Below are 26028 nucleotides of genomic sequence, written 5' to 3'. Positions count from 1 at the left end.
TGCAATCTAATTATTAAATAAATAATAATCAGTGATGATTGTCACTATATTGTAACCGTTTGGAAATTAAATACCAAATATCTATTTTTATTATTCTCGGTTGGGTGACACAGACACGCAACGACAAGACATGGTCATTTGTTTAAAGAGGCTCTTTTGCAAAGTAAAACCTAAAATATTTAGAAATTTAAATATTTTCCCATTGACTTTTGGTGATTTTCCTGAACAAAAAGGATCTTTTGATTTCATAAACATGGACCCTGTTACTTCACATTTTGTTGCCTTACCCTAGGCAAACTCATTAGTAGAGACTAGATAGATAAACCAATAAGGATCCCTAGTTTTCAAACCTAGAAGATGGATATGACAAAGGCAAAAAGAGTGTTGTTAAGTGCAGAGAATATTTCTAGGCATTTACATTTCTTCTGTGCTCCCCTTTCACCATACCCAAAGCTTGTAGCTCTCCCATTAACCTTTCATACTCACTTTTTGCGTTCTCGATCTCACTCTTTAGATTCATGGCCTGCACAGACAAAAACCCCGAACTGTATCACCACAAAATGAAGATCGTTTTTTTGCAATCATTTGACTCTAAATCATTGTCGAACCAGTATATTGAGGAACTTATGGCGACATAGGCCAATCTAGTATTTCTAATCAAATGATGTGATTGATGGAAATTACCAATTGCAATAAGCAACTTAAGAACCAATTAATAGATAGTTTAATAAAAAGACTCAGAAGACAAGACTCATGGAGATATGCTAAACTAGCTTCCATATATCTTATGTCTTTAGAGGAGGTTGGGATTAGGCAGGAACAACGGTGAGTCAAAACCACCAAAGCAAATGAAAGAAACAAGTACTACAATAGGGTTGTTAATGTCATACGGACGTACCTTGATTTCAAGGTTCTGACTTCGCACCTTGTGGTCCAAACATCTGAGTATAAGAATTATAATAAATTTTCTGGCAGAAATCACAAACAAATGCGGAAATTGGCAATATATATTACATAATTTATCTTACTTTGCGCGGAGCTTCTTGTTTTTTTCCATCAATTTGACAGTTTCGCTATCTTGTGACTGACTTCCAGATCCACGAATAAACTTCAGAGCATGTGAAAAGCCAATGAAGTTAGAGAAACGGAATGGGTAGATGCAGTTACAAACTAAAGTTACTATCATGTTTTCTATGTGGGCACATGTGCATGAGATATCACATAAGGGAAATGTCATCTATATCTCAAACAGTGCTTAGATGAAAATCTAGTCAGCAATATCCACAGACCGCAGTTTTGTATTCAGCATCTAGGTATTGGGAGGGGTTAAACATGTTCAACAGGAAATGAAAGAGACATATCTTGAGGTACCTGTTCAACCCGATCCTGCCCCGGGACAGTAAAGCCATCATTCCCAACCTTTCTTTTTGACGCTGCGCTTGCAACATAATCAGGATGTTCTTTCCTCTTCTCCAATAGCACTGCGATAATAATGAAACCATAAGTCAGCATCAGAGAGAGTTCGGGAACGCTGGAAAGGGAAATATACAGTACAAAAGGACGTCCAACAAAATGATTGTGTGAAACTAACTCTGCCTTCCACATCATCACAATAATAGCCAGAAGCACTCGTAATCAGTTTGGAAAAAGTGTAAGTTTTTCAGTAAGACATTGATTATATTGTTCTCATCTTAAGTGAGGATATTAACTTATAACTAGCTGCAAGTTGCAGTCGCTATATCGAGCATTCGCAGCACTATCATATTAATGATTCTTAAAACGGGCATAATCCTGGACCAATCCAGGTCAGATCGGGCAGTCCAATATTAGAACTCAAGTTTTGTTCTAGTCAAAGCCCGACTACGATCCCACTTACATCACGGTTCAAGTTTTAGTAACAATGTAACATTTACCTGGCTCAACTGAAACTCTAGGAAGAGATGTCGAATTTCGTTGTGGAAAAACTGCTTTGAAGCCTGGAGGAGGACTTATTGCTTGTCTACCGGCAGATTGAACATTTTGAGGTATCTGAAGACGAGGCTTCTTATTTACTTGATACCCAATCAACACACAATGGCAGCTCCTGTTAAAGATTTTCAATCACTTGAAATAGTAAGAAACGCTGGAATTTGATACAAGGCCAGTCCAGAGGTAATAGGGGAACGTTTAGAGACAAATCAGAGGACTGAAAATCCCATGTTCAGCAAGAGAACAATATATCTTCTACCATACACTAGGAAAACTCTGTACTATCTACTTTGGCGAAGGAATATATAAATGTAGCAACACAACAGCAAACAAAAAGACAAGGCTAAGGAAATTACCAATACTCCACTGTCATTTCCTTCAAACGGTTTTCAAGCTTCTGAAGAAGAACAGTTTTCTCGAAATCCTGCTTGTTATGGGTTGGCTCAACAAAATTAGCTTCTAGAACACCTACAACAGCATACAACTTAACATAAATTCAGCCATCAAAGAACTGTGCTAAACACAACAATCAGTGTAAATCTATTGTTTTATTGATTGATCCATTTCGCAGTTTTTTACCAACAACCCCTCTTCCTCGATTGCTTGAATAGCTTATGACCTGCCAAAATGGCTGAAAACAGCAAAAAAAAAAACCCAGACAAGGTCAGTGTCACACAAGAGTATGTGTAGAATTTGTGATAGAAACTTGACGGATACTGAGTTGTTCAACTGGGGTAAGAAATATTTTGAGACAAATTTTAAACTTAAATATGTTAAGGATATTCATGAAAAGAAACCTTTAAATCTGCATGCCACCATCAATGAAGAGAGGTCTAGCAACAAAACTTTAACTAAAATCCCAGTCTATACCCCACGGAATCGTTTTCTACTGAATGTGAGATAACATCTTTAACATTTCAAAACTCACCATAATAAGGCGGTTTTTGTGATAAACGCAAAACCCATGAAGATTTACTTTGGGAGCTTCTTTCAGAAATCCAATCGTCGTTACAACTACAGCCTGCTCAATGAACGCCGAGATTCAAATCGTAATAATGGAAAAAAAACTAAGAAGTTTAAAAAGAAGACAAACAAAAGCAGATATTTTACGCACCTCTTCAGAACCAGCAGCTTGTGGCTTATACAAGATGTACTGCGGATGCATGAGATCATCAGCAACATTATGATGTTCGACTACCTTACCACGCAAACTGATCTTGAAAGTCTCAGGAATCCGCAAGTATAATATGGATAGGTAAACCTGCACAAAGGTATCAGCAGCAGAAAGAATTTCAGTTGCATGCCAGCTTATCTAGTCTTAGTATACACACAGTTACAAAAGTAACTTTTTCGAATATACAGCTGTCTGCAGCGTTTTATTATCTGTGTCTATGTGTATTATGCATTTCCCAAGATTATTCATGAGTACATTCACACATGCAGTTATGATTCAATGTTACTGTTACCACCTGCACATGAACATAAGCATAAACAGTTCCCTAGACATTATTGACCAAAAGAAATAGAAGCTCACACGAAGAGAGTAAGAAAACCGGCTAGCAATATGATCATTCACAATCTTAGATCCAGTTTTCTTTATGCTGCCTTCAATGAGAATATCCTACAAAAGAAAAAAATACGGAAAAAACAAGATCTCAATTAAATGATAATACTTGGGATCGAAAAAATATCAGAAATAGGAAAGATCAAGAATTCACCTCTGCAACCGAATCAAAGTCTAGTTCCAATTTAGCATCACTGTTGAGCCACATATTATAGATAATAACCTTTGTGCCATGTGGTCCAACGTCGTCAAACTGACACAAAATAAAATGTCACTGAAGAGAGGAACTTCGTAACATATTAGATAAAAGGAAAAACTTTATTAAATGAGGCAAACACAAATAGAGAATAGACCAACATGAAGGAGCCTAATTTAAGCGCACACTAAAGTCTCCATTGAACTGCTCTAGTCTTATCTAAGCATTCATTCATCCATATCTATCCAAGAAATACGGAATTATGGAAATGGAGAACAGTCGTGCATGGCTTCACGGTTGTGATCAAATTATTATATACAAAACTTAAAGCTCATCAAAAGCTTTTATCAATTGTACCATGACAAGGAATATTGAAAGACCCCAAAAAATTTAAACCAAGTAACCAGGAAATATACAGATTGTAGACAACATGGGTTGCGTGGATAAAATAAAATAAAAAATTGGACTTACCTGCTGCAAAAGTTCTGCCTCTGTTGAAAATGGAGACCATTCTAGTAGAATGGAGAGGCTGGATATAAAATGTTCTCGGTCTTGCAACGGCTTGAACTCGCCAGCTGATACCTTAAACTCATAATCCAACTGAATATCGACAAGGCAACACGGTTAAATTACAGAAAAACAAGGTACTTTTATATGTGTGAGAGAGGGAGACTCACAATGGGAACAACTATTCTATCATGGCCAGTACGTGTCAGGTAAGTATAAGAAAGGAGCCCGATACTTTGTGTCAATGTTCTAGTCAGATGGAAAGGAAAACAATTAGCCAATATTCTCTTGTTCAGAAAGCAAATGTTTGGATGGAAAACTGTTAGAACATTGGCGCATAGGATAACCAACAATGACCACTCACTGGTTCTTTGAATGGCGGCTGAAAACAATGACATCTGCCCCAAGTCTCATTGTGCTAGTCTTGAAGCCATTTCCATCTAAAGAATTATAACGAAGGAAAAGATGTAGAATCATCATTAACGATCTGAGCTTCAAAATCATAACTATAGATATGGGATGCAGAATTATAATTAGAGATATAATTGTTAAGAGCATAAAGAAAAAGATTCATACATCTTCCAATGGCTGAATCCGATTTTTTATCTGAGAAGCCAAAACCCATGCAATTCCGCATTGCCTGAGGATCCATCCCACCACCATCATCTAAAAATTTTATGAGAGAAGATTAGAAAGTCTTTCTTTTGCATATTCCCTCTTGTAATTGGCACGAAACTTAATCCACAAAATTCAATGCAAATACCTTGAATTAGCAATGCTGTTGTACCATCCCTTGGATTTGTGGTTTTATCTACAATGACAAAAGTGGCCCCATTTTGGATCTATAGGGTGATGAAGATACAGAGCAATATTAATAAACTATCATCCAGAACTACTGAGATTATCTACAAATATTTAGGGCACACTTCCACCTTAATTAAAAAAATGACAGAATGGTGTCAGAAAGCGAAGCGCTCGGGTCCCAGAAGGGAGAGGTTCTCTATCAAGAATATAATTATACAAGTATTCAAGAATTTAAAGATTCAAAAGTCAAAACATTTTCGGTTAAGCAGAGACATTAAGATATGTAGAAAGTAGAAACAAGGTTCAAAGAGTGAATAGTATTATTAAAAATTATTTGCAGGAAAGAAGAAGCAGGTAGTAAGATTAAAGCATTAAGCACATCAAAAGAAAGGACGCACCTCATCAACAGCATTGTCAAGCAGTTCTGCAACAGCTGCAAGAACCAAAGAAGTCTAGTTAAAACGCTTGAATAATGTTTACTTAGCCACATACAAAAACGGGAAATGATTATTATTTAAGCATACCGCCAAAAGCCCATTTATGTGAAGTAGCATTGGAGTGAAGAAACATAGGGTGCACATGAAGATAATTTTTTCCATCTGCGAAACATATGTCAAGAACCATAAGCAAAAAGCTTCCACATATATAGAGAACAAACCCTGGGATCAAGCAAACGGAAACAATATACTCTGGCGTGTATTACTCAAATAACCTCCAGAGACAAAGACCAACTCATCCAAGCAAAGAGTAATAAATAGCTGATGATTAGAAATACATACTTGGCTGCTGTGACTTAGAACTCAATTCATCATTATAGCTTCCAGCTTTCCAGAATTGCCTACAAACAGGAGCTGGACATATGGTGGATGAAGAAGTGACACCAGCATCATCAGCTGGCGAACGGACCTGATCAACCACACTAGTGCTACTCTGACCGATTGATCCTCTATTTTCTTCAGAATCTTGAGGTAGAGGATGTTCTTTGGAACCATGGCTTCTAGGTGATGATATGCTCTGAAGCATATTACCGCGCTCGGGTTTAACAACCACAGCATCATGAGAAACGTTTACACTTCTATTGTCGTAGCTCATCTTGTTTATCTAGAAGGAAGCAAATAACAAACGAATTATCAGAGATAATGACAAACACAAATCATAAATTCCAGAATTCGTTGTTCTTGTGAGTATGTGCCCTAAGAGATTAATCCAAAACCTCTCAAATATGTACCAATCGCAGTAACGAAACTCAGCTAAAACGACCTAGAAAGTAAAAATTAGGGTAATAACAAATCATAGAATCACAAACCCCCGAGAGAGAGGAGAAGATCTCCTCCGCTACGAAGGAATTGAAGGTATACCTGAAAATTAGGCTCATGCAGAACGACTATTACTTCCTACTGTACAATGCGCGCGATATAAATAGAGAAGACGAAGATAGAGCAGAGAGATCGACGGACGGTACTTTTAGGGCTTCTCTCGGTACTCCGATTACAATTCCGGTGTCACTTCGAACTAGCACTCTACTGTTGAATATAAATTTTTAATGCCGTCGTTGAGATAACGACGGAGATGAAACCGGAGAATTTAAGGACTGAGGTCTTGGGGTAAGCTTCCGGAACAATGTTCCGGTCAAATCAAAGACTCCTCGAGAAGAGAGAGAAAGTAAATAAATAAAATTAAAACGAAAAAAAAAAAAAACAGAGAAAGTCGAATCTGAGGCGGTGGAGGGAGATAGAACGGAATCTAAGGCGGAGAGGTTGAGAGAATAGAGGAGGAGAGTGGGAAAAATTGGGGAAGGAAAGGGTTAGTAGTAGCTTCTCGGGGAAGGAGGTTGGGGATGAAACATCTGGGTCCCAGCTAATGCTTTTTTTTTTTAAACCCCAATAAATATCATAAATTTTAATCAGTAATATTGTAACAGTCTGTATAATTTAATTAATAGTAGTATTCAAAATTCAAATCAGTTAAAAAACCAAAAAAACATATTTAAGTCGATAGATTTCAAAGTTTATTACTCACAACTATAACCAAAAAAATGAGTATATTACATATATATATATATATGAATAATGCAACTAATTTAGTTTATAAAGGTATCATATTTTTCTTTTTGGAAAAATAAACCAAGACAAATAATATGCGTGACGTCCACACGACACGTGTAACATAAATGGTGATCAACTTGTACCACAGGTCCACAGCATTATGGAAGTCAAATGTTGTTGAACGAGCGGTTGGTGGTAATTTATGTTCCTCGGAGAAGCTCCTTTTTGTTGGACCTTTAGAAGTGAATGATCCGATAGCAAAACGCCTACGTTGTTCTGGTTGAGAAGGCGCGCCAAACAAATAAGAGAAGCAAGAGAGCCAGTTTCTAATTTAACTAATTGTACTAAAGAAAAAAAGTGTCATCATATTCCATAATAGTATTTGTGAACACAAAATTATGAAAAAAATCCTAAGAAACTGATTGATAATATCAGACTCTAGTCTCCTCATCTGGCATTAGAACACTGGCACTCAAGAACGGAGGCTGTTTCGGACAATCAAATTTACAATCTTTGTTCTTTAACATATAGACTATCTCAGACATCGAAGGTCTTAACTCTACTGATGACTGAACACACAACAATCCGATTTGAAGAACCTTCAAGGCCTCTTCCTCTGTGACTTTCTCTTTCAACCGAGGATCAATCGAGCCTTCTAATGTGTTTGCTTTAAAATGTTCCCATACCTATTTGACGAAACCATTATTATAGTGTTAATATGTAAAATTGTGAGCGTGTCTCTTATATCCGCGACTTAACATGGAAACAAGGCTTACTTACAGAGTATAAAACCGAGCTAGTTCCTTGCGTGAATGCGTTGTTTTTCTTGCCAGTTGCTATCTCGATGATGAGAACTCCGAATGCGTAAACGTCAGCTTTCTCAGTTAGTTGGCCTTTGATAAGATATTCAGGTGCCAAATAACCACTACAAGTTCCAAAGAACAACATCAAATTCCAAAACTTTTATACTCTACTTTCTGAAACGCAAAAAGAAGAATTGATCAAGAAGTACACACACACTCACAGTGTTCCAGCAATGCCAGTATTGGTTTGGGTTTTGTCAGTACCCATGGAACGTACGAGTCCAAAATCGGCTATTTTAGGGCTTAGGTTTCGATCAAGTAGAATATTGCTGGTTTTGATGTCTCTATGGATGATTTTTACTTCAGATCCTCTGTGAAGGTATTCTAGACCTTCTGATATTCCCATAATGATGTTAAACCGTTGCTTCCAGCTCAAGATATGGACCGTATTCTTCACTGCAATTCAAATAACATAAGTTAGTTAACATGATGGATTTGATAAGTGGGTTAGTTAGTTTATAGAAGAAGATGTTACAACTTACTGAAAAGGATTTGATCAAGGCTTCTATTATGAACATATTCATAGACAAGAAGACTTTTGGGACCTTCAATGCTGCAACCAAGTAGTCTCACAAGGTTCTTGTGTTCAACTCTGCTGATCAAATTCACTTCGTTAAAGAATTGATCAGCCCATTCACGTGTGTTGAAGAAGAGCTTTTTGACTGCAACGATTCTGCCATCTGGAAGAATCCCTTTGTATACAGAACCAGCCCTTCCTTGGCCTAGTTTCATAGAGTCATGGAAAGACTCTGTCGCCTTCTCAAGCATCTCGTATTTGAAATTTGAACACGATGGAATTTGAGCTAAACAAAAGAAGATCATGAATCAACGAAACAAGGAACCTTTATACATAGCTATGGTGCTATAAGATATTATTGTAGTCCCAATTTTTTTACCTTTTCTTTTCCTTGAAAACCGTCTGTAACTAATAAAGGCACCAAGAGAAGTAAGAATACACAACGAAACCGCAGCAATTGCTAATTTCGTAACATCATGATCACTCAAATTTGGAAAAAACGATGACCTTATAAAGTTTCTATGATCTGCACAAGAAAGAAACAAAAAGTTCGATGGGTGAAAAAATCAATCTCTATTATCCAAAACTTAAAGAGTGATGTGTCATCAATCATCATGTTCCATACCTGGTTTAAGCTCAGCAGCATCATCAAAGAACTTGTGTGTGGAATACTTCAAGTAACACCCTGTAAAGAAAGCTGTAGCTTCATGTCCGTCACAATCTCTCAAGCTCGATCTAGCATTAACCAAACACTCTCGACACGAATTCTCATCAAGTGTCTGCCAACACTGAGCCAAGGCATACACTGCCACGTCTCTAATCACGGAAGCAGCACCAAACCCTCCATTCTTCACAGCCTTTAAAGTCACATTAACCAAAGCATCATCAAGATATTTCCAAAACGTTCCAAAACCAGACTCTGTCCCCTCACACTTGGCTCTATCGAACCTAGGATCTACAAATTCCTCAGAGAAATCTCGATCATCAAACCGTAAGAAGCATTCATCACTGTAGACTCGACCAGCCGAACGGGAGCATTTTCTCTCGAGCTCCACTCTGCTTTCGTTGAAGCAACGTCGACAATGGGAAACAGAGAGATCTTCGCGGCACTGTAGAAAGACATAAATGGGTGGAGATACATCGGTGGAGGAAGAAGAAAGGACCCAAAGCTTGTCGTCGGAAATGAGATCATTGACGGAAGACATAACTCTGAGGAGATCAACGTGGCGGCGACTAGGGTTTACAAGGTGTTGATGATCTAATAAAGGTTGACAATTTAGGAGAGGTTTCGAAGAAGAAGAAGAGCCCACCGTCGGTAATAGTACAAGTAATGAAACCCATGCGAGGAATTGAGCGATCGACGCACAAATTTGCATCAGGAACCGAACGGCGCGTGATCATGAATCGTGAAGAACTATTCCCATATGCAACTCTGAAGTTTCTGATAGAGTGTAACATCGATGAACTGCTAAATTCATCAAATTCTCAGCTTCCTCTTCTTCTTCTTCTTCTTCTTCCCCAGCCACTCCAACTCCGCCGTGTGTCTCTCTCCCCACAACGGCGGATGGGTGGACAAAAAAGGTGAAATAGATACTTTGTCGTGTGAATTGAGGAAGAGGAGTCAATATCTCTGTAATTCAAGTTCATTGTGAGCTTTTTTGACAGATTGAAAAGAAAAACTCTGTTTTGGGAATCCGAGTAAAGACAGAGAGATTTTGCATCCGTTTGCCTTAATTTAGAGATCTTTTGAACTAACTCTCTTCTTCCGAATGTGAGTTCTAATTTTAGTCCCCTCCCAAAACAAAATTGATATAAGCAAATTTGTACTTCATGATGTAATGTCTCATTTAAGAGATCCAAAATTTGCATTATCTAAAATGATGCAATAGAATGAGAATAAGACTAAAAATACTTTGGATTATTGAGACTCAATGCTCTATGTTTATGTAGTACGTACCACACAAAGAATTCCAAAAGCAGAACAAAGACATCATCGTCAATTGAGATAGAATCAATGCTGTGTCATAATCTCATTGACCAAACCAGAAGAGAAGAAAAAAAAAAGAAAACCAAAAGAAAATTTATTTATCACTATTTTACTCTCCAGTAGTCTCCTCGGCTCCATTTATGTATTCTATATCCTCTCTCAAGTACTAGCACTGGCTCCTCCAGTACTCCCGCTTCCTTGTCCATCATCTTTATCAGATCCATCCTGATCATACTTTCGGATTATGTTCTTCAGGTCTCTTCCAGAATTGCTAAGGTAAGCCTCATTGTCTTTTTCTTCAAACTCCTATATTCACAACACCCATGCATGCTCATCAGGCCTTCTTTAATTTCCTCTAATTACGTTACGAACTAAATCATTTCTAGCATTAGGGGAGAGAGAGAGAGAGAGAGAGAGAGAGAAACAGTACTTAATTTTACCTTGATTGCACTTGGACGAGAAATACTTTCATCGCTATCGGTGCCAACATCCATATCCTCGTCATCCGAGAATCTTGCGTCGTGATCCCAGGGCTCTCCTACAACAAGACATATATTCCCGTTAAAGTAGAGAGAAAATTTGAAGAGAGGAACGAAACAGATTCATTGAAACAGGGTTTTACGTACCTTTCTCAGCTGTTTCACCGGTGGATGTGGATGTGGATGGTGTTGGCTTTATGATCTGGCCCGTCTTCCTCATGCGCTTATTGATGCGTTTCTGAATCGTCTCTTCAGTTCGGTTACGCTTTTTGTCCATTATCTGCTCTGCTTGTTCAGTCGTACGCAGCTGAGTACCGGGAGGAGGAACTCGATCAAACCCAAACCTATCAAAACCAAGAAAAGCGAGAATGTCACTCCAAGAACACTACTTAGCTTACTTTTTTTTATCATCATCGTCCCAAGAAAAGAAAGAAAGAAGAAGCATCGATCATCTTCTTCGTCCATACCAATGATCACACGGAATAAGCACAGAAGAACCATCATCCTCCTCCTCTAAGAAAAAGCGTTTCGATGTGCCAACAAGATTCCCTTTGTACTTGATGCCTTCTTGATTCTCCAAGATCCACGGATCCTTATTCATCACCTCCGCGTCGATAGCATTAGCATCAGAAGATTGCGATTGTTTAACCAGAGACCATTGATGGTCGTTTGCGAAATCCGGAGGACCATTCTTGAATGCAGCAGCGAAGTACTTTTTCTTATCGTCGGCCGAGCAAAGACGAACAGCAAATTCCTGATTTGCGACGTTGGCATGGCATGGACTTTTGTTAGGGTTTCGAGCTTGGGAAGAAAGAAAGAAAGATACGACAAAATCGATCGTCATCAAAAGATTACCTTATGCAGAATGGTGAATGCAACTCCACAAAAGCGACACGGTTCTTTCCTTTCCGCCATTGATTTGGCACATTTCAAGCAAACCCTCTCGTGCCTGCAGTTGATTAACCCCAGATTGGTGTTGGAACCACATCGGTTACACTTGTTCGTCGCCATCATCGCTACAGAAGAATCTCAGAGTTCTCGTTTCTGGATTTCAAGAAAGTACTTCTTCGTCCACTTTCAGAGGATTCAGGAGTCTCTCTTTAACAGCCACTACGGGTTTATATAGGGTTTATGATTTCGTTATCAGTTATTTTTTTATTAAAAAAACTAATAATTAAAACGGCTAATTACTACTGTTGCTATTAACTTGAGACATACGGTAACATGTATTATAAGTCAATATTTAATGTCACTATATAAATTGTAGTTAAAATGATATACATTAATTATGGTTTACGTCCGAAGAAGTTTCAAAGATTTAAGGGATGGGATATCGAACTAATTAAACTATATACAGTAAATTGTTTTGAATAATATTTTCAAACATGAATATAAATATTTCTAAAGAGATTTGTAAAATTTCCTCTTAAGATAATTATTCCTCGTCACCGTTACCAAATAACTACTCATTTCCCACATACACTATATGCTAAGAAGATCAAATGTTGTGTGTTTCATTCATTAATCATTACACCATGAGCCTCTGAAGAGGAGCCTAAGTTTCGGTTTGTCCCCAACTGGCAACACTGGCCTGAGAGGGTCAGTACCATTCCCGCAAGTCCGCAACCGAAGCAGAGCATTCTGAAGCGCGCACACCTCGTCACTTTTGCCGGATCAATAGTCCAGCTTCCAACAGATTCACTCATTCTCATATGCATCATTCATCCCGTTGCACCCCAACCGGAGCTCCCATTCGCTAAAGTCATGTTTCCCGCATCGCCGACAGGGAGCTCAGCTCATGGTCCCCAAGCTCCGTTTCAGTTGCTGCTCGACTTAACTGACAGCAACACCACCATAGTTTAGCGACTCTCTTAGCAAGCTTCTCTGAGTCATACACACAAAATCCGTCTTGAATACTTTTTCCTTAAGCTGGATAATCCTGGCTGCATCTGCAATAAGCGTAGTTGAATCTTTGCTAACTGTGACCTTGGCAATACCCATTTGATCAGTAGTTTTGTTTTGACCAGCAAGCCTATGTCACTAGCTTGGTACTCAGCTCTTGGAAAACAACATACAAAAAAGATAGCCAGTTCAGACCAGAAGAAAGAGAAGATAAAGAAAACTCAACCGAATCAAATTCCACATACAAGATAGCGATATCCTGAAGCATAATAGCCTTCCTTTTTTTTCCAAATCCTGGAGCTTTAACGGCGCCAACATTGAGGAAATCACAGAGATTTTCCACAACAAGGGTTGGTAAGGCCTCACCTGTAACATCCTCTGCAATAAGAGCTCGAAGCTGAGTGGCCTCCTCCAAAATGGGGATGATGTCTTTTGATAAGCACCCTAGCATTTTCAATCTCACTCTAGTAATCACTCATGGTTTTTACAAAACGAGTGTGAGATGTAACTTCTGTCGTCATTCTGTAAGTCAACGAAAGATATCAAAGTTAGCCATTGGGTCAAATTAGAATGGAGCAGTAAATTAAGTAAACACAAAAGAAAAAAACACAGACCTCCATTACCGCTTCTACTCGACCATGGTCTCAAAAGAGGATAGGATGATTCAATGGACAAACTACCATCACATCCAACTTTGTCAATGGCATCAACAATCATTGTTCCTTTACGCTCTTCATTTCCAGCAGAGATGGAAGCTACCACTGAAAATAAAATAAAAATAAAACACCTACTATGAAACTGATTTTAATATAAAACACAGCATATTCTATGGCATTAGGCCACTTAATAAGTGTTGTAATGGTGACTCTATCGTTCAGTGCATTGAGACTACCAAATTAATCCACCACAACGTTTCTCCCTTAAGATAGCAAATGAAGACACCAAGATACGGCAAAAAAGAGAGCAAAAATTTGTACAGACACATTGAGAGGTAGAGGTTGAAAGTGAAAGAGATATTGGTAATATCCCTAGGACCAAGAGTGAGACCAACAGCATCAGCAAGCTTGTGATCAATACCAGCTTGAAGTGCAGCTCTGTAGACTCGACCAGCCGAACCGGAGCATTTTTCTCTCGAGCTCCACTCTGCTTTCATTGAAGCAACGGCGACAATGGGAAACAGAGAGATCTTCGCGGCCATGTAGAAAGACATATTGAGCTTGCGTCTGCCTTAATTTAGAGATTCTCTTCTTTCTATAATGGAGTTCTTCTAATTTTAGTCCCTTCCATCTGGAAAGAAAAAGTTATCAATTCAGCTAATGACACGTGTCACAGATAAGTGTCCCCCCGGAACAATGTATCTATGTTACTGAAATAAACCAGAAATAAACCGGAACAATTGCATTTCAATTAATATGACCAAATAAAAATCGAAACTTGAACAAAAATATATATGGTTTAATGCAAAAAGGTTTTCTACATGCTCTAGATGGAGCACAAAAAATGAGTCTTACACAAGTTTAAATCGTGGACAACTCATGCCTAAATCATTCTTCATTGATCCATATGCCTAATGATATAGAAGAAAAAAAATTACAAAATCTTTGAGACCAAAATTTCACTGCAGTAGAATTAAGGAAACGAAAAATTGCAAGGAATGGTATAGACTATTTGAAAGTAGTTCACCGACAATATTATATTAGCAAATTTGTAATTTCTTTGTATAGTTTGCAATTAGATTACTAACTCATTACTTGTAACCAAAATACAATGCATGAGATTACTAAGGTAAGCAAATCAAAGTATTGTAAGAATGGTTTTTATGAAAATCTAATCAGAAAAAATTGCAAATTCTCTTGGTTCCTATTTTCTAAAGACTTACCCATCACTCTTTGTTCATTACAAAACGAATCAATATCTCTATTTCATAATGTATATACCATTTTTCATCATCCATTTTCTGTACAATCATTTTTTTATTCTTCAAGTATGGATACTCATTCCCCATTACTTTCTCCTAAAATACATTTTTCAAAGATGATCAAATGCACTTTTAAAAAAATAAAAGATATAATAATAATAAAAAAACCAAAATATGAGTATCTAAAAAAGGTAAGTCCTTCTAATGGTGCTGCTCCCAATCTTGCTGGTCAAGCCAATTACATCTACGGAAACTGTCTTTATTCAGTGTTTAATCACCTAGGTGATCTTTAGGTTCTGTTTCTGTTATTTTTAATCAAGTAACAGCAGAAAACTCGCTTGAGTCTCTCATCTTTGATGTGTTCATTCATAGATGCATTCTAAAAAATAACTCAAACTTTGTTTCTGTTTTTAATCAAGTAACAACAATATTAACGATTAATATTGGTTTCGATTCAATTCAATGTTGTTCCTTCGATCAATTACATCTCATATCTATTTTGATATATCCCCTTTATAATAAAACGGAAATACACAACATTGTTTTATAGACTATATAATTTTAATAAGCTGGTTACAAATAGGTTATAGATTAATTGATAGATTAATTGGTTATCATTAAAATAGTGGATGCAACCTTAATTGTTTCCAAAAATCTTAAAGATAATATTCCAAATTTATAAACTAATTGGTTACAAGATAAATAGTGGATGCAACTGAAATTTATTTTCGGAAGACTTTTATTGCTAGAGCACATTGTTTCCAAAGATCTTAAAGAGAATATTTCAAATTTATTTTCGGCAGATTTTATTGCTAGACCACATTGTTAACCAACTTATTAAAGAGAATAAAAATATACTGTGAACCATAAAAAAAGAATAAAATCTTGGCAATTTATCGCACTTAATCGGGATTTCCGATATCTTATTCTACAATTGAAAATAAAATTTTAATGAGAATCTTCCAAACTTTCTATATAAATCATGCAAATCTCCTTTCACCAGAATACATTGCTCATACTCATACCGAAAACACAAAAAATAAAAATGACAATGGAAGGAATTTCAATCTGTGCTCTAGCACGGATCCTATAATATTTTATCCAAAAACTATTAAAAACAATTATATAAATTATATTAAAAACAATCATATAAAAGAAATTTCAACTTGTGCTCTAGCATAGATCCTAATCTAATCTAGTTATATAATATAAGACTAGAACCGATCCGTGCTACAGGCGGAATATTTACATATACATACCGACATTGCATTTGTTTTTACTAATCTCAAACCAAATATAATGTCCTGTTGTTGCATTTAAGCCATCTTGCAATTGGCTACAAAATATTAAAACTGAGACAAAAGGATCCACCCGAAAATACTTTGTCCATATTTTTCTCTCTAGATTTTGTCCAAAAGCAAAAGAGATTTCACAAAATCACACAATGGTCCACTAAACAGAGCGCCTTTATTGCATACAAATAAAATTCAATTTAATAAAGGAAACTCAACTGAAAACGATGTCAACAATAGATTAAAAAAAAATGTCTCTTTTGTCGCCAAAAAAAAATTACGATAACCTCGTAATAATTTAACCCAAAAAATATCCTGATCACAAGTGGTGGACTACGTTATTAAATGAATAGTATAATCAGAGTTATATATTGATATCGACATCATGCCATTGTTCATATATAAATTTAGTAGAGTATTGATGAATCACTAACTAAAGAAGTAATACTATATGATTATCCTCACAAAAAGATACATATAACAATGTTAATCATTAAACTTCTTTAGTAGTAGTATTAGATTAGAATCAATAAAAGTCGATTGATTTAGCAATATCCACTGGTTTAGAGATTGATAAACAATGCAAAATATTTGAGTAAGGCAACAACAACTAGAAGTATAGTAGACAACGAACCAAAAAAAAAAAAAAAAAAAAGATGAAGTAAAAAAAATTACTAAAAGAAGAAGGAAAGTTCCCACGTAAGGAGGGAGTTGTCGCTGTCGGATTGAAAGAAACAGACCAAACAAAGATCTTTGAAATCTTAAAAAAGATTCGGTGCCCAAAGATATTGACCTTTGAAGACACAAACCATTCCCTTTGGTTTTTTTTTATTTTTGTTCTGACACTTCCCAAACACATAACATCAAAAACACTTGACCCAATTTATTTATTTTTGTAAGATTTTGTTTCCTCTTCAAAGATCTTACCCGCAAGATCCGATCTTCCGAATCTCTTCTCTATAGTACTTACTTAGTAAAACCCCACCATCCAATCCATCCATCACCTCTTTCATATTTATGTCCACCTAACCTTAACTTTTTTTTCTTTCTTCCTTTTTATCACATTGATTTCTTTAGTTTCCTTTGTCTTCAATCCAAATCCATACCTCTTCTTTCTTTCTTTTCTCCTCCTAACCTATTTACTTCTTCTGAGTTTGACAATGGCGGTCGGTGATGTTATGAGGATGGAGATTCCCGCCGGTGGAGATTTAACTGTTACTCCCCCGGAGTTACATGTTCTCGCTGTTGATGATAGTATTGTCGATCGTAAAGTCATCGAGAGGTTGCTTCGAATCTCTTCTTGTAAAGGTAAAAGTCTCTCTTTAGCTCACTCAGCTCTGTTTTTTATGGTTAGTTATAAAAAGCTTTGAACTTTCCTCTGTTTTTTTTTCTCCTTACTTATGAGTGTCTTCTTGTTTTTTGTTATCTCAGTGACGACTGTAGAGAGTGGAACTAGAGCTTTGCAGTATCTTGGCTTAGATGGAGACAAAGGAGCTTCTAATCTCAAGGTTATTCATAAAAATTTCTTCCCTTTTATTTTTGGTTATCTACAAATCTGTTTTGTTACTAAGGAAAGAAAGAGAGATATAATTTTGCTCTTGCTTCTTGTCTTTATGATCATACATATTTCAAAATAGATCAGCCTTTTTAGTTATTCTTTTCGTAATAAGATCTGACCTTGTTCAAGTATGTATGGTTTTATTAACAATTCTGTGATTCGTTTTATAACAGGATTTGAAGGTGAATTTGATAGTGACGGATTACTCAATGCCAGGACTAACAGGCTATGATCTCCTCAAGAAGATTAAGGTAACAATAATAATTTTTAATCTGTGTAAAAACTTGAATTAAAAGCTTCTGTGATGCTCATACAAAACTCCTTTTTTGATGTTTGTAGGAGTCCTCTGCATTCAGAGAAGTACCAGTAGTGATTATGTCATCTGAGAACATCTTACCTCGTATAGAAGAGTAAGTGATCGTTTAATGTATAATAATCATGCAAATCAGATCATATATTAAACTATTGAGGCTAATAATCTCCTTCTTGTTTACAGATGTCTCAAGGAAGGAGCAGAGGAGTTCCTGTTGAAACCGGTGAAACTAGCAGATGTAAAGCGAATAAAACAACTTATAATGAGAAACGAAGCTGAGGAATGCAAAACCTTAAGAAGCCTTTCTAACAAGAGAAAGCTTGTCGAAGAAAACATTGATACATCATCATCAAGTCATGATGATTCTTCTGTCAAGGATACTCAAACTTCAAAACGCATGAAATCAGAATCTGAAAACCTTTCTTCTCTACTTTGAATATATATATATAGAGAGAGAGCCAAGACCCTTAGCTAACATCTTCTGTTAATATTCCTCATCTAAGTTTTTTTTTTGCTCATTCGTTTTTTTGTTTTGGGGTTAATACAAAAGACAATGTTTGAGAGAGTCATCATCCTACTCCTTTCTTAAACAAAACTAAGAAAAAAGAAAAAAAACGAATCACAGAAACTAAATTAACAACAACAAACATTAGACAATTTGGTAAGCGAATCCTTCCATCTCTTCATTGATCTTCGCAAGGTAGCTCTAAACGACACAATGGACATAAGTGACTAGTCCCAAACCATTCTACAATACACTTATCGTCAAACTCATGTCCACATGGTAAAGACACAACTCTTGCTCCATCCTTCAACTCTTCCAAACAAATTGTGCACTTATCACCTATAGAGCTGCTAGTCTTGTAGTATATTTTCTTGGTAAGAGACCTCATAGCGAGCTCCGTTGCGGGTCTAAAGCGTATAAAAGTAACAGTGTCGTCAAAGGCAGTGTCGTCAAAGGAAAGATGATCACGAAAGGTCAATTTGAGAAACAGAGCACAATCTGTGGTATAATCATCCGAGGAAGTCACTTCAATGATACGATCGTTGGCTATGTCGGTCAGCGCAAACAAACTGGATTCTGGATCGAGAGGGAAACCTGCTTCCATCAAAAGATCATTAAGGTCTTCTCTACTACTAATTCCTTCATCTTCTATGACGTAGTCCGCGAGCCACGTAATCGAGAACGTTCGTACAGTTTCATCCAACGTGACCATGGTTACACTTGCTTTGATTGTGCCTGCATCCGAGACCGCAGGGTTACGGTCGATTTCGTGGCTGAAAGATACTTCACCGCCTACCATAACGAATAATGTGATCTTACTTTCTTAGGTTTTCCTTATATTTATAGAGGTGCAAGATTATATATCAAAATAATAGCCTAGGAGATATGTAAATATTCTATAAAGTCTAGATTTACTAAGATGTAGTCTTATCACGTATAGGCAACTCTTGTATGTATTGGAATATTTCACACAAACCATTATTATCTTTATTTATTTATTTATTTTTTGATAAAAGCTATGCTTATCTTAGAATTTATTAATAAAAAAAATTGTGATTAAGTTGAAATGAATGGTTACAAAAATAATAAATGTTACAATCATTACAAACAGAAAAAAATTAAATATTTTTTGAGAGATTGAGACTGTAAGGTTGCGATCAGGCTATGATGTCAAAAACAAAAACCTGCGCTAGAAACTCAAGTGATTCCGAGAGCGTTTCCTAGCGTTCATAAGCTCCATCAAAGATGGTAGAGGCCGAGGCACAGGTGCGTTCATTGATCTGTATAGCTTTCTTAAATCCCCACTAAGATCCTTGCAAATCTCCCTTGAAGAAGAAGAAGAAACGTTTTTACAAGACTCCTTCTCTATTGCTTCTTCTTTATTATCATCTTGTAACGACTCAATTACTTCCTTTACATTCAGCTTTTCCAATACCGGCGAGGTTTTGTTGGTGTATACAGATTGAGTGTGTATGACTTTTCTCTCATGTAGTTGATTAGATTCTTGAGAACTTAGCCTTGCTCTCCCAAACAGAGTTACAGGATAATTTTTTTCAGGGGATAAACTCAGAAGCTTCTTCTTTGTGCTAGGTGCTTCGATCACAGGTTCTAGCTTCGATTTTGTAGAATCAGGAATAATTTCTTCACTCATGAGACAGCAACTAAGAGCTACTGTATGAGTATCAGATGCTGCAACTGGAGAAACTTCCATGTCGATGTCGAAGCTTCCAGAAAGGATCATCAGGCGAGAACCGACTGATGAAACAGTTCTTCTTCACATAGTTCAGTTCCATTGCTCTACAAGAAGGAACAGTTGATACAACCCATTTCGGAGAAAGAAGATGCAACGCTGTTTTCAATTCTTCACGGGATGAATGCATAGAGTAACACACATGCCAAAGACCAAACTCATCCTTGACAGCTTCACTAAACCTAACTTTCCTCTGCTTTTGATATTGACTTCCACTTTCGGAATAATCTTCGTCATCACAAACATACCACTGAGCTGAAGGGCGGATGATAAGAGGTTCATTCTGAAGTTTCGATCTGGCCTCAGCAAGCTTTGCACTTGTTCTTTCATACAGTTTAGGGAACCCACTGAATATGTGGAACCGAGAAGAAGGATCCTCAGAGACGATTTCAGGAACTATTACCATTAACGATCTGAAACACTCCAAGTTTGTAGCTTTGTCGACATAAATCTTGGAGCCAAACGTTCTAGAAACTTCCAACAGAACATCCTCTTGTCCCAACATATCACAAGCAAGATATACAACTGGTGCATTTGGGTGGTTCCATATGCAATTGATGATCTGATTTCATTGAACAAAGAAATCAACAATAATGGAAAAATGTGAGAAACTCTCTCTATACAGAAGAAACGACTTCATAAAGAGAAGTGATATGATCAAAAGTCCAAAATCACCTGTCTAATAGCAGAATGCTTACTAGGAAACCTCTGAGAGTGAGAGGCTTTCCCAAAAGTACAATCCAAGAAAATGTAATCAAGAGAGCATTTTGGAGCCATGCCATGTCTTCTTCCCACAAATTTCTCAGGTAGTCTCTGTAGGCAATCCAGAGTAAGCCTACAATCACCAGTGTGTAGTATGTTACCAAAACTCCCTTCGAACAAGAACATGACCGCTCCTGAAGCATTTTTTCAATTATGAAAAACAATCGTCATCAAATTGGAACAGTTGCTAAATAAGAGTTTCACAAATCAAATAAGGAAGAACATACCAGGACAATGATTAGCATCAAAGGCAGTGACTTTGAAATCACCATCTTGATCATCAACAACCACTGATTGACCAATTTCAATTCTCACGAAGCAAGACTCATCAAGCTACACACACACACAATTACGACTATATTGAGACAAACAGAGAACGAGAACACACACACGAAGACAAGAGAGGAGAAAACAGATAGTAAAATTAAAAAACCTGAGGGTGACGTTGGAGAAGAAGAGAGATGGTGAGGGAAGTAGAGTAAATAGGGAAGACGATGACGTTAGAAGGAGAAATCCCAACGGTGTGATCTTTGTGAGCGTGTGTTAAGAAATGATGTCTCTTTCTTCTCTTCGTCGTCGTCGTCGTGTACGGTCCAAATGTGTCGACCGCAAATGGTAAACCTCTTGGCATCTCTATCGCCATCTCCTTCTCTTCCTCCTCGACCGCCGTCAATTTCACTCTAACAGCGGCGGTGATGAAGGGTAGCCACTAATTAGGGTTTCTTCTTCGCCGGTGATTAAGAAATAATCGCTGATTTGTCCACAAAGGCGAGGGAACTTTTCCCTCCGATTTTTTCTTAAAAGTAACATTTTTAATTTGATGATCTTAATTACATTTACACCGTTATACAAATTATTTCATTTTTATTTTGGTAAATATAAAACGTTAGTACGTTACTAATTATTTAACGAAAAAACAAAATCAATTTAATTTAATCACATGAATACAAATCTTCGAAAACTCATACAAATCGACACAACATCAGACATAATATTGCCAAGTAAATAATTCACACTACATAATCATTATACAAGGAGCTTGGAAATATTTTTTAGTGTTATTTTGTGGTTTTGTGATACTTGTCCTTGACCCAACGAAACCCAATAGCAGAACCAGTCTTGAGCTTCTTGAAACCAGAAGAAGCTACAGCTTTCGTCTTCTCCAACCCTTGTCCCATCTTCTCCTTGTACTTAGCCGTGTTTGAGTTCGACGGCTTCGTTCCACCTCCGCCGCTACTGACGATGGCCCCGCCTCCTATCCGGCCTCCTTTCGCACTATTGTCCCATTGGTCAGCCCACGATGTTCCGTCCATTAAAGCAAGCTTTGATGATTCTGAGTATATATAACCAAAAGTAATGAGTATTAAGGTGTTTGTGATTCTCTCTTGTTTTCTATGTGGTGTTTATATATAACATACACATTCATAGTTCAAGAGACGTGTTTTTGTGTGTGGTCAAACGTTGTGTTCGTGATTCGTGAACGAATATGACTTCTATTGATTTGCTTCTTCTTTTAACTTTATTTTTATAATCATTTGGAACCTTCGCTGGAGAAAAAAAACACACACAGATTGATACTATTCTAATACTATAAAAGAATCTCTCGTGGAAAAAATAACAAAGTTTTATTAGAATAAAGGTAAACGCATTGAGGAAACTTCTTCTTCTTCTAATTCGCCGTTACAAGACGCAAGACCCTGAATGAATATTATCTCGAGATATCTACTAAGCTAAAAGACTTTTTTTTTCCTTTCTTTTAAAAGGTTCTCGAAGAAAACTAATGCAATCTGCTTTTTTTTTGTTCTCATTAGAGAATGAATTTACAAAAAGGTGGATAATGCGAAATTGCTCTGTTTTTTTCCAGGCTCGGAGAATCGAAGCCGGGCTTGTGTATGTATGCTTGTTGAATTCCAAAACTACCCTTTGATTCGGAGTAACGTCAACGTGATCGTGTGGTTTTTTGGATTAGTCAAGGTGTAGAGAAACGACGTCGGACGAGCAAGTGTGAGAACAAAATCTAAAACTTAACGACCAAAAATTAGCTTTATAAGCTTTTTTGAGAATGAGTGTATCTATGCTACCAATCTTTGTACCACTACAACTAATTTCTCCTCCGGATGGATCAAATGAAATTCATGATAAGGATCTCCGAAGCATACTTGTGAGTCAAGGAACATCCTCACACTGACTCTGCTGCAACACGCTCTTCTCCGAGAATGGTAAAAGCTATGCCAACAAAGAAACAACAACAAACAAAAAAAGAGAGGTCAGAATCTTGAATATTTCTGGAAATTTTCAAGACAATTTTTATTACAGAGAAACCAGAAACTCTCACATCAACAAGAAACAAAAAAATTCTTCAGAAGCAAACAATTGATATTAACTTATTTAGATTTACAACTAACCTGACGAGCGACCTGAGCTACACGTCGACTATCACGACCTGGTTCTGTGCCGGTGAAAGAATCCAAGTAAATGTTGTCTTTCTCACCAGTCTTTTGTCTCCGGTTTCTGATCTCATCGTCATCATCATCTTGTGATGACAAACCTCCTCTTTCAGGGCTGCTGCTGCTGTCTCTTCCATCCATTTTACGCTTCCTCTTATATGAGAATTTGACACACGGTTTCTCAGAAGGCGACAAAGGTGTAGTACAAAGCTCAGTATCAGTCTCTTTCTGTTCTTCCTTCCTTGCTTCTGTCAGTGATCCCACATCAGCACAATCTCCACAGGCCGTTTTCCTTTCTACCGTCTCAGCTTCTCTGCGTCTACTTAGTATGGAAGGAAGAGTATGAAGACAAGGATCTTTGTTCTCTTTATAAGAACAATGGTTAATACTAAAATCTCTGTCACTCATATGTGGTTTGATTCCACTAGCCACTACTGATCTCTCATGGTTGCTAGAATCCTCACGCACTTCTAAAGAAACTGCTTCGTTGGTGTTTTTTCCTTCGTTGCTAAGATTTGTTTGACGATCATTAATCAATTTCTCAAGGAGAGAACGTGATTCTCGTAACTCCGTCCTTAGCTCTCCTACTATATCTTCAGCTTCTCCAAGTTGAGCTTCAAGTTCCTCAATCTTTTGCTGCTTCTTCAAAGAAATAGCTTCTGCCTCCTTGACCTATAACCACAGATTTTTAGAAGATTATGCTACAGTCTCAAGTTAAACAGCTTTGATACTCAAGAAAGATGTGCTACAGTCTCAAGTTAAACAGCTTTGATCAAACAGTGAGTTACTATTGTAATAAATGTAAACCAAAGAACAAGTTCTCACACTACCTAGGTCCTCCCTACAAAAAGAAACTCCTCAATTTTGTGGTTGATTCAGAATTCACTCCTAAAATACACAGAAATGAAATCTCTTTCCAAAACAACATTTAAAGTACTATGAGATCTAGGGAATGTGAGTCTATTTGGAAATCAGAAATGATATCCTTGCAAGGCTAACTCATCCATCATATGTAAAATTACATTACCAATTGAGTTTGAGGTACATAAGAATTAAGCAAGTGTAAGTCTCCAGGTCATAAACCTGACTCAGATAGATAATTCACAAAAATAAAATCTTTCTCAACAGCGCTTTCAATGGAGCAAAACACACAACGAAGAAACAGTAGCCAAAGCATATAATTCTGAATGTGGCTGTAAGATTTTACCAAGGATGTAATGTAAATAAAAAGATCATTGTCGTCGCACAGAACTTGATGTAACTAAAAGCTCAATGTCGTCACACAAAACTCAGAAATGTCGAAACTTGAAGTGAAAAACATGAGCTAATGAAACAACTTGACAGAAACAAAATCCACATTTTTGTGAAATAACGTTACCTTGGAATCATACATCTGTTTAAGCCTAAGACAAGTACGGAGAGCCTCATCTCTAACCGCCGCAAGCTCTTGCTGAAACCCACGAGCTTTCTTCTCGGATATCATCACACGCGCCGCCGCTTCCTTCGCCGTGTTCAGTATCGTATCCGCGTAAGCCTTCTTCAAGGCGGTTAATTTCTGCTGAAAAAAAAAAAAAAAAACGAAACAATTCATCGCAAAGATGCAAAATACAAAACCCATATCCGAAAAACACCGATTCAGATCAATACACGGTAACATAAAACGAAATCAGAGACAATAATCATTCGTAAAAAGAGAAATGAAACCTAAACAGAAACAGAGAAGAAACGAAAAAGCAAAACTTTTATCATCGATTGGGAATGTGAAGTCGGAAGCAACGGAGATTTAGGGATTAAAAATGGGATTTTTACCTCTGGGTCGGTCATTAGGGCTGTGAATGCTGTTACGGAGAGGCGATTTTTTTTTTTTTGTCCGACCGAAGTCGCGAAGAAGAAAAGAACGAAGTTGAAGAAAAAAAAAAAAAAAGTGGTTTGTTGTTTTTTTTTTCCCCTTATGTTTTGCCTTTCGCCTTGAAAGATTCTGTCAGTTAGGAACGGAAATGAAATAATTACTTAATTGCCCTCAACTTTTCCAGTTTATTACGGAAACACCACATAGTATAAAAGTAAACCGACGGTGCGGTTTCCCGGTTTTCCCGTCGTTGTTGTCGTTTCTTACATTACGTGATACCAAAAAAAAGTCCATAATGTGAGATTCTGCAGCTTGTGTCGTTCCATTGTGGATTGTTAGATTCATTCTACTACATAATTCAGTTGTAACAATCCACAATGGAACAGCATCGTTCAGTTTACACAAAATTAGCCTTGTTTGTAAATTGTAATACATCGTTCCGTTTAATCTGTTGCAAACATATAAAGAATGACTTCACAACTCTACAATATATGGTATGAGTCAATGTTGTTCTCTTGTTGTTGCCGTGTGGGTGTAGAGCAACTCTAAAGGTTTTCATAAATAAAGGGCTTGGGCTTGTCAAGTGGGAAGTAGAACAACATCATTCGATCTTTTAAAACCTCTTTGAACAAATATTATTATATTTTCTGTTTAAAGTACTCAATCATGTACTCTCTCATGATCCATGCCTTCTTCTAAAAATCCTGATTTAGGAAAGTCCCATACTCATCCAAATTGGTTATAAAGCGAAAACTAAAAGGGAGAAAAGGCTGCTTTCCTAATGGCTTTATATATAAACTAC

General features: G+C 37.0%; 8 protein-coding genes and 2 pseudogenes across 13 annotated transcripts; 1 reads left to right on the top strand and 9 right to left on the bottom strand.

Annotated features, from left to right (window-relative positions):
- Positions 1 to 178: 178 nt before the first annotated feature.
- LOC104756250 (protein MICRORCHIDIA 6) lies at positions 179 to 6921 on the bottom strand. 3 transcript variants are annotated; one of them, XM_087495822.1, is made up of 21 exons: positions 6398 to 6894; positions 5819 to 6140; positions 5564 to 5638; positions 5438 to 5472; positions 5168 to 5235; positions 4999 to 5077; positions 4812 to 4901; positions 4600 to 4675; positions 4406 to 4484; positions 4200 to 4328; positions 3687 to 3785; positions 3503 to 3589; positions 3083 to 3229; positions 2897 to 2989; positions 2548 to 2599; positions 2325 to 2436; positions 1914 to 2083; positions 1372 to 1481; positions 1029 to 1108; positions 899 to 941; positions 179 to 523 (listed from the first exon to the last, which is right to left on the bottom strand). In XM_087495822.1, the coding sequence occupies exons 7-21, from the start codon at positions 4885 to 4887 to the stop codon at positions 407 to 409; spliced, it is 1470 nt and encodes a 489-aa protein (XP_087351948.1). In that variant the 5' UTR covers positions 4888 to 4901; positions 4999 to 5077; positions 5168 to 5235; positions 5438 to 5472; positions 5564 to 5638; positions 5819 to 6140; positions 6398 to 6894; the 3' UTR covers positions 179 to 406. The 3 variants fall into 3 exon arrangements, with proteins under 3 accessions (XP_087351948.1, XP_087351947.1, XP_087351949.1); XM_087495821.1 differs by lacking the exon at positions 5168 to 5235 and having other exon boundaries at positions 6398 to 6921; XM_087495823.1 differs by lacking the exon at positions 5168 to 5235 and having other exon boundaries at positions 4999 to 5046.
- Positions 6922 to 7429: 508 nt separating this feature from the next.
- On the bottom strand, positions 7430 to 10244 carry LOC104756249 (cysteine-rich receptor-like protein kinase 1). The gene is made up of 6 exons (XM_010478807.3): positions 9090 to 10244; positions 8844 to 8990; positions 8430 to 8750; positions 8109 to 8343; positions 7865 to 8009; positions 7430 to 7770 (listed from the first exon to the last, which is right to left on the bottom strand). Exons 1-6 carry the CDS (start codon positions 9838 to 9840, stop codon positions 7516 to 7518), a joined length of 1854 nt encoding a protein of 617 aa, XP_010477109.2. The 5' UTR covers positions 9841 to 10244; the 3' UTR covers positions 7430 to 7515.
- Positions 10245 to 10412: 168 nt separating this feature from the next.
- Positions 10413 to 11992, bottom strand: LOC104759293 (transcription initiation factor IIF subunit alpha). Its single transcript, XM_010482236.3, has 5 exons — positions 11786 to 11992; positions 11398 to 11684; positions 11078 to 11274; positions 10892 to 10989; positions 10413 to 10757 (listed from the first exon to the last, which is right to left on the bottom strand). The coding sequence occupies exons 1-5, from the start codon at positions 11942 to 11944 to the stop codon at positions 10611 to 10613; spliced, it is 888 nt and encodes a 295-aa protein (XP_010480538.3). The 5' UTR covers positions 11945 to 11992; the 3' UTR covers positions 10413 to 10610.
- Positions 11993 to 12340: 348 nt separating this feature from the next.
- LOC104756247 (uncharacterized) lies at positions 12341 to 14157 on the bottom strand. 2 transcript variants are annotated; one of them, XR_002036215.2, is made up of 4 exons: positions 13910 to 14157; positions 13447 to 13593; positions 13078 to 13354; positions 12341 to 12988 (listed from the first exon to the last, which is right to left on the bottom strand). XR_002036215.2 is itself a non-coding variant. In XM_010478805.3 (3 exons), exons 1-3 carry the CDS (start codon positions 14040 to 14042, stop codon positions 13350 to 13352), a joined length of 285 nt encoding a protein of 94 aa, XP_010477107.1. In that variant the 5' UTR covers positions 14043 to 14157; the 3' UTR covers positions 12341 to 13349. The 2 variants fall into 2 exon arrangements, 1 of the variants encoding a protein (XP_010477107.1); XM_010478805.3 differs by having other exon boundaries at positions 12341 to 13354.
- Positions 12764 to 13283, bottom strand: LOC147923410 (chaperonin 60 subunit alpha 1, chloroplastic pseudogene; annotated as a pseudogene).
- Positions 14158 to 16816: 2659 nt separating the features above from the next.
- Positions 16817 to 18482, top strand: ARR7 (response regulator 7). The gene is made up of 5 exons (XM_010478804.2): positions 16817 to 17350; positions 17474 to 17550; positions 17774 to 17851; positions 17940 to 18010; positions 18097 to 18482. The coding sequence occupies exons 1-5, from the start codon at positions 17203 to 17205 to the stop codon at positions 18347 to 18349; spliced, it is 627 nt and encodes a 208-aa protein (XP_010477106.1). The 5' UTR covers positions 16817 to 17202; the 3' UTR covers positions 18350 to 18482.
- A 43-nt stretch (positions 18483 to 18525) lies between these two features.
- Positions 18526 to 19217, bottom strand: LOC104759291 (uncharacterized). The gene has a single exon (XM_010482235.3). It carries the CDS (start codon positions 19215 to 19217, stop codon positions 18597 to 18599), a length of 621 nt encoding a protein of 206 aa, XP_010480537.1. The 3' UTR covers positions 18526 to 18596.
- Positions 19218 to 19451: 234 nt separating this feature from the next.
- On the bottom strand, positions 19452 to 21762 carry LOC104756245 (uncharacterized; annotated as a pseudogene). The gene is made up of 4 exons (XR_015587148.1): positions 21364 to 21762; positions 21158 to 21263; positions 20844 to 21064; positions 19452 to 20730 (listed from the first exon to the last, which is right to left on the bottom strand). The product of XR_015587148.1 is annotated as an uncharacterized LOC104756245 (transcript).
- A 72-nt stretch (positions 21763 to 21834) lies between these two features.
- On the bottom strand, positions 21835 to 22243 carry LOC109130094 (uncharacterized). Its single transcript, XM_019239312.2, has one exon. The coding sequence runs from the start codon at positions 22241 to 22243 to the stop codon at positions 21989 to 21991; it is 255 nt and encodes an 84-aa protein (XP_019094857.1). The 3' UTR covers positions 21835 to 21988.
- On the bottom strand, positions 21835 to 25379 carry LOC104756244 (uncharacterized). Of its 2 annotated transcripts, none has more exons than XM_010478803.3 (4): positions 25187 to 25379; positions 24756 to 24932; positions 23336 to 24049; positions 21835 to 23156 (listed from the first exon to the last, which is right to left on the bottom strand). In XM_010478803.3, the coding sequence occupies exons 1-4, from the start codon at positions 25199 to 25201 to the stop codon at positions 23097 to 23099; spliced, it is 966 nt and encodes a 321-aa protein (XP_010477105.1). In that variant the 5' UTR covers positions 25202 to 25379; the 3' UTR covers positions 21835 to 23096. The 2 variants fall into 2 exon arrangements, with proteins under 2 accessions (XP_010477105.1, XP_010477104.1); XM_010478802.3 differs by having other exon boundaries at positions 24756 to 24935; positions 25187 to 25354.
- Between the last annotated feature and the right edge of the window lie 649 nt (positions 25380 to 26028).

Source organism: Camelina sativa, chromosome 17, assembly GCF_030686135.1.
Source record: "Camelina sativa cultivar CO46 ecotype springtype chromosome 17, ASM3068613v1".
Taxonomy (NCBI): domain Eukaryota; kingdom Viridiplantae; phylum Streptophyta; class Magnoliopsida; order Brassicales; family Brassicaceae; genus Camelina; species Camelina sativa.
The sequence above is the reverse complement of the archived record's forward strand: the minus strand, read 5'-3'. Positions and strand labels throughout refer to the sequence as shown.